General features: G+C 50.9%; 1 protein-coding gene across 4 annotated transcripts in view; it reads right to left on the bottom strand.

Annotated features, from left to right (window-relative positions):
• Nucleotides 1-6,800, bottom strand: part of WNT7A (Wnt family member 7A) — a 52,343-nt gene extending 45,543 nt beyond the window's left edge. Inside the window, exons 1-2 of one of the 4 annotated variants that reach the window (XM_034437701.2) lie at nucleotides 4,203-6,800; nucleotides 1,962-2,188 (exon numbers count right to left, since the gene is read on the bottom strand). In XM_034437701.2, coding sequence (XP_034293592.1) covers nucleotides 1,962-2,188; nucleotides 4,203-4,273 — 298 coding nt within the window. In that variant the 5' untranslated portion in view covers nucleotides 4,274-6,800. Of the gene's footprint in view, nucleotides 1-1,961; nucleotides 2,189-2,605; nucleotides 2,751-3,198; nucleotides 4,082-4,202 lie in introns of those variants that run through there. The other 3 variants (XM_034437719.3, XM_087887812.1, XM_034437710.2) reach the window with 3 other exon arrangements.

Here is a 6,800-nt window from a genome sequence, read left to right on the forward strand (position 1 = left end):
GTCATAAAATTGGGTGCAACTCACTTAACAAACACCTTAGTTAGCAACAAAAAAATCTGACTTATTGTGGTCATAAATTAAGGACTACCTGTAGATGCATTTTGGTGGAATTCAAGACTGACTGGCTGCAAGTCAATACAGATAGCAGCACTTCTACAAAGATAGCCACATTAGTATTGAAATATATCCATTGATTTTCTAAAGTTAAACTTTCAGTTGTATAATAATAAAAAAAAATAAACCCAAATAAATCCTAGTTAGGAGCACCATATAGCCCCTTCCCTAATATGGCACCTTTCAAATACCTTCCCATTATGCATGGCCACTATATTTGATCCACCTAGATGGAAATCGTGGGAATTGCAGCTTAATAATCAAATATATTCAAAGAACATCTGTTTAAGAAAATTTGTCATGTGTCCCAAACTAGTTCACATGTATATACAAAAAAGTGCACTTCGTTTTTGAAACAGCTTGACTATTTCATATAGAAGACTATACAGTATAACTATTGGTATTTATTGATGACAAATCACATACAGGTCCTCAAATTTCAATTTTCACCTATATTTGGGACCTTCCTGTTTATTCAAATGTAATCTATTGTGAAACTTTCAGAATTTTGCTGAATTGGATATCAAACAAACATTTGACATTTGCAAACATAACCATTCCTTATTCAGCATGGAACACCCCTAGCTCTAGTTAATTCCTACTGATGGACCCAGGCTGCTGACATGGTTCAGGAATCAGCCTCTTTGAATGAAAAGTTTCTTGGACACATGTGGCAGATACCAACTTCAAAGACTTCCAAGTCAAGCAACAAGAATAAATAAGCAATCTTTTAGAAAAGAGAAAAAGTAAAGTGACATTTTCAGATGTATAGGACTGTTCTTAAATATGTATCAACAATTAAACCACTATATAATAGGCAACTTAATTAAAGATCAATACTGTCATCTACCATTTCATTAAAATCTGATTCTGACTATCACAAATTAGTGTTTTTTTAAAAAAAAAAAACTATCTACTTTGGCTGACCAAGAGTTTCAGATTATCTTCACACATGATATTTACACCATTCCCTACTCCCACTCCCTTCCTGCATTTTATGATCCTGGAATGCAAATTTGAAATGTCCATTAGCTGGAAGGATGTTTATATGTCTCACACAAAGACTATGAAAAGTTCTGTTATGTTTAATGTGCCAAGTTTACATGGCATTTTCACACAGAGAACTTCTGTATCTTTCAGTATTATTAGAAACTGGTTGGTGATGTAATTGTAAAGCATGCACTGCTTGAATTTTGTCTGTGATACTTTAATGACTTTCTATCTAAGTGCATCATGATCACAACACTGACAAAAAAAAGTGCAAACCTGAGCCAACCTGATTAATAGCATCATTTCAATCCTAATCATATTTATTTGGAGATACCAGGGGTCAGGGAGATCTATTCCCTTGTCTTAAGAGTGGGGAACCTATAGTCAGTTCTCCAGATGTTGCTCTATTATCACTCCTGACATCCCCATTTTAAATGGTTAAAGTGATAGATACTAGACTTAGTATCAGCAGCAGTTCAGCAGCATCTGGAGGGCCACACATTGAGAGTTTCAGCTGTAGCCTTACAGTTTGGACACAACTTACAGTATCTTGATTCCAATGAGGAATTGCTGTAGGATGGACTTTTAAAACTTTTTTTAAGTTTTAAAGTTGGGAAAAAACTCTTTTTTAAAAGGTAAGCTTGGGAGTGAAGTCACATTGGGAACTTTTCTAAAGGCCAGGCCTTGTATATATGTTTGCAAAGAAAAGGAAGCTTTAAGCAAGGTTTTAGAACTACCACTGAAAGTAATTTCCCTGAACAGTTGGACCTGCTCCATTATTTCCCTAGCTAAGGACTCTTCTCTGAGTGGATTTCAGGCTCACCCCTGGAACAGCTTATAAGGAGGAGGTAACATACCCACTTTCAGCTCTTTTCCAAAGACGGTCCTCTCGCCCAAGGCAGAGCAGTTCCACCGACCATTGCGAAACTGAAATTGACACTCGTTGATTCCCATTTGGGAGCCTTCCCCGATCACGATGATGGCATCGGGTCTGCTCTGACAGATCGCCCTCTGTCTTGGAGCCAATCCCGGGATTTTGTTACAGATGATACTGGCTCCCAAAGCCACGACCGAAGAAAGACCCCTAAGAAGAAAAGGAGAGGGAGAGGGAGAGGGAGAAGAGCGATAATGAATCATCTCATCCGAGTCGGGATCAATCGATTCTCTAAAAGGCTCTTCTTTGAGGCGCCCCTCGGTACGAACTGGAAGTGGCAGGTTTCTCAACATCAAAGCCCGCCCGGATGCCGCTTAAGCCCTCCGAGCGGCTCATCTGCCCATCAAGGCTCGACAGCCGCTTATTCCACCGATTGTCTACGAGAGCGAGCTTTCAGCAAGCCCAAGGGTGGGGGAAAGGGCGGGGGGGAGTTCTAACCACCCCCACTCCCACCCTCCCTCGCAGAAATAGGTAAGGGGCACTGAACCGGCCAGCCCGCCCTTCCCCCCCCCCTTTGTTCTCCGGCATCCTCAGTAACAAGTGTCCCTAAAACCATCGGGCACATACTCGAGCAGGGCCAGCAGCATCATTTTGCTCCACCAAAGAGCCCCCCACGGCCAAGAACGCCAGCCCAGCGCTGCTCGGCTCGGCTGCTTCGTCTGCCGGCGTCCGCTGTCCCTCCGGACTACGGCGCTGAAAAAAGGAGCTGGGTCAATTTAACAGCGAGGAGAGCCTCGCCTCCCTTCTCTCTCCCAATCTCCTCGTGCGGTGGGGGGGTGGGGGGGGTTTGCTCTCTTATTCCGGACTTCCCCAACCGGGGGCCCTCCAGATACAACGAATCGCGCGACTGGGAACTGGGGGAAATGGTAGCCCAGAGTATTTGAAAGACGCTAGTGGGAAGAAGGGGGCTTACAGGATTGAGAAAGGGAGAGGAAGGTGCCAATGCGTGACCATCCTCCTCCCGGCCTCTCTTTCAATTTAAGACAACTAGCAACCCGTCTAAGCATAGACTGGGGGTGGGTGGGTGGGAGGTGCTCAGGATCCTGCTTCTAACCCCCTTCCAAACATCGGCGCGTAGGAATTCCACAGCCTTCTCCCTTGCCTCGAAAATACACCCACCCCCCCCACCCCCCGAGAGCTGTAGGCCTCCTCCCACGCACCTGGCAGTCCCACCTCACGAAGTCGGCGCTAGGGATGATCCCAAGCTTGGCCAGCGGGGCGAGTAGGCGCCCCTTCTCGGGTTCTCCTCTCCCAACAAGATTTGTTCCGACGTTACCAAAGGACGGGGAGGCTCTACCCTAACCCTGGCCGTGAACTCCTTCGGGCGGGGTGCTTTCTTTTCACGGCACTTCGTAGGCGGGTTCTTTGAACGGGAAGAACGCAAGTAACCTGGGCGCGGCGAAGTTAGAAACGAGAGCCTCTGAAATGCCTGGGAGCTGGTTACAGGTAACCAGGTTACTTTTGTGCAGGCAGTTGGAAGCGCGCGCTGAGGTGCTCAGCCCGCCGCCGCCGGCGGTGGGAAAAAGAATCAAAGTGGGGCCCGAGATCCCGCACAAGTCAGCTCCCCGGAGAAGGGCTGAATGAACCTGCGCAGGTTTCCGCTGAGCGACCTCCGCACAGAAATAGTTCGGCTCTGGGATGCGGGTTCAGTTCTGAAACTTAGTCGTGGCACGTGGGACAACGTGGAGTCCGTGGCCAGGCGCAGACCGCTGCCCAGTTCCTTTTCTGGGTACCAAAAGCAGGCCTCGGTCCAGGCCCCTCATTGGCCAGGCGATGACACCGAGAAAGGGTAAAAAGGACCAAGGTCCGCGGATCCTGCCCTAAACCGCCTGTTTTCCCTGCCTGGCGCTCATTGCCATTCTGGTCATGCCTCTCGCCTGGCCAGGCGAGGACTTTCGCCTTTCCCCAGAGCTGACGCACATTTAGAATTCCGCTGGGGACGAGAGTAGCAAAAATAGTCGCCTCACCCTGGAGCGAGCGAGAGAGACGGAGAGAGAATCCTTTCAGACTTCCCCCGAGTTAAATGCTAGCACAGGTCTGGACAGGTTGAGCCACCGCAGCGTGTTTGCCTTTAAAAAAATGAGGGGTGGGGGGGGAGATAGAGGGAGGGAGAGAGAGAGAGAAAGAGAGAGGGAGGGAAGGAGAGAGAGAATGAGAGACTTACCCTATTTTGATATAGACAATCCCTAGGCTCATAAAGATGTGGAATATCCAGCGCCTGGTTTTCCTGTTCATATTCCTCGATCGTCGTTGGCTTTCAGATCAACATGCGAAAGTTCTGTCTTTTTTTGTTTTTTAAAGTGTATTTAAAATAACAATGGTAGTGATAATAATGCCTGCCCCCCCTGCACGCTCTCTGCGCCCTGGTGGGTTTCTCGGTGTCTCAGACAGTGCAACGCCAGGTCAAAGTAGCTCAGACAAAACAGTCCAGCCCTCCTGCGCTCGGAGCCACCCGGAGCGAGCGGTGTGTGTTTGTAAATCCCAAGAGGCAATCACCATCGCCCTCCACTGGGTCTCTCTTCGCTCCCTCTCGATTCCGGATTTGTATGCCTGTCACACGCAGCCCTGGAAAGCTCGCTCGCGCGCGCGCGGGGAAGGATGCAAAGGACTCTCCCGTCTCCTCTCCCTTTCGCGGCGGCGGCAGCAGCAGCAGCAACTCGAGCGAATTTCCCCGCAGGTTCAGCGTTGGTGTCTCGAACGCTTTTCTCTCTCCTTCAGCATACTGGGGCGTGTTCTCCAAAGGAGGGAGTAGTCCAGCCCGGGTGGGGTGGGGGTGGGAAGGGAAAGAAGTTAAATGGTTTGGGGTGGGGGCGAAGGGTGGAAGCGGGAAAAAGAATCGCGCGCCGATCACCTGTTCGCCTTCTCCTCCCGCTTTGCCCCCAAAGCCATCATAATAAACGATCCCGGAGTTGTTTGAAAGTGGCTTCCTTCTCTCTCTCGCTTGAGTTTCTGCAGCGAGACAAGTCTCTAATTCCTAAACGCCGAATCGGTTTCTGATCGATTCTCGCTTCCTCGCCCCGCAACGGGAGCCAGTCACTGACCAGCCTCTAAGCGAGACCCGGTTTTGCTTGGCTTCTGATTCTGATGGCGAGCTTCCCTTTATCCAGTTCCACTCTCTTCTGCCGGTTCAGGTTGGCGTCTCTCCCTACTCCCTCCATCCCTCTCTCTCCTGTTTCTGAACTGTCCCAAAAGCTGACCGATTTTCTCACGCCTTTGGGGAGAGGTGGGGGGGAGAGGAGAGGAGAGGAGCGCGCCTCTCCCTGGCGGTGGACGCGCGGCTTCTACCTGCCTAGGAACCCGCGGGCGCCCTGCAGAGGGGGGGAAAAACCCACCGCCTTCTGCGCGCGAAGCACCTGGAAGCAAGTTTGCAGGGGTTCCTCTTGGACGGCTGAAGCCTGTGCCTGACTTGGCAGTGCCTATATCTTTGCTTCGGCTTCACCCCATGAACACCCCGCAATATGCATAGCATCACCTAACTAACTAAAGGGCGGGGAGGAGGAGGAGGGGGGGGAGGTGGCATCAGCGGCAGCGCCGCGAAATGCAAGCTAGGAAGTTTGAAGTCAGTTTTGTTCAGCGCTGCTGCCGAAAGCCTGACTCTGGGGACCCTTTGAGTCCTATCTGCCGCTGCTGCCAGACCTCTCGGACAGCAGCTCCCAAAGAAAAAGACTTTCACTGCCTCCCTGTTTTGGTCTGTGTAACTCTCGGCCGGCTTTTCCACCGACTGTCCTTGGAGAGATTTCTGCCCCTACCCGCCAACCCTCTCCCTATAGGCGCTCACAACTGCAGCCAGTCCGCTACCCCGCCGCAGGGTTCTTTGTGGCCCAGCCCAAAGAGCTGCCGTTGGGCCGGGTGTCACGCAGGTGCGGATCGTGGCGCTGCTGCCGGAGTTTATCGAAATCCCCTCCGGCGTCTCCCTTTCCCAGTCGGGAGAAACGCTTGGGGAAGGGAGCAAGACCTGAGATGCCTCCGGACGCACCTTTAAGCTTGGCGCCCCCCTGAGGCCGCCAGTCCCTGATTCCGATGAACTTTGGGGGCCTTCCCTCTTGGCCCCCCCTTTTTTTAAACTACCTGCCCTCTGGTCTTAAGCGCCGGAGCCGCCTCCCCCTTTTGCTCCGCTTTCCCGCCCTGCGCTCCAGGGAGACCGCGCGGCCACCGGCGTCGTTGCGCCGGGCTTTTGTATGATGCTAACCGCGGGACGCTGCTCCGGGGATGATTCCATTCGGAGGCCGATTTCTATATCACACACGCAGAAGGGAGGATTTGCCACATGGGAACAACCGGGGAGGGGGGTGCGGTGAAGTAAATGGTTTTGAAAGGGGGGGGGCAACAGAACAGAAATAGCCTCGGTCCACGAGAGCTGCGCCTCGGGTGAACTAGTCAGGTGAACCAGAATGAAAGTTTCGGCGGGTTTCGACAAGAGTTAGGACAAAAGCAGCACTTGGCGAAGGCTTATATTCCATTCTTCTTTCGAAGACGAGCTGTTACTACTGCAGAAGTCCGTGTCCCAAACACGCGTGTATAAGCCGCAGGTCCTCCGCTCCCGTCTTCTCCGCCGGTCAAGGCTGCGGGACGGGGAAAATGGGGCTCTTTTCCTATTTAGAATCCTACATAGAGAGTTCACCCTGGCTGCAGAAACTTTGCCGGTGACTGACTGACGCTTTAAGTCTCTGTAAATCGCTAGTGTATAAAGTGCTCGCCAAGTACTTCCTTATTCTGTCCTTGCCTGCCTGTTGCCACGTTTATTTCAGTCTATATCTCGAAT

The sequence above is a fragment of the Pantherophis guttatus genome, chromosome 2 (genome assembly GCF_059756535.1).
Source record: "Pantherophis guttatus breed Tessera chromosome 2, ASM5975653v1, whole genome shotgun sequence".
Lineage (NCBI taxonomy): Eukaryota > Metazoa > Chordata > Lepidosauria > Squamata > Colubridae > Pantherophis > Pantherophis guttatus.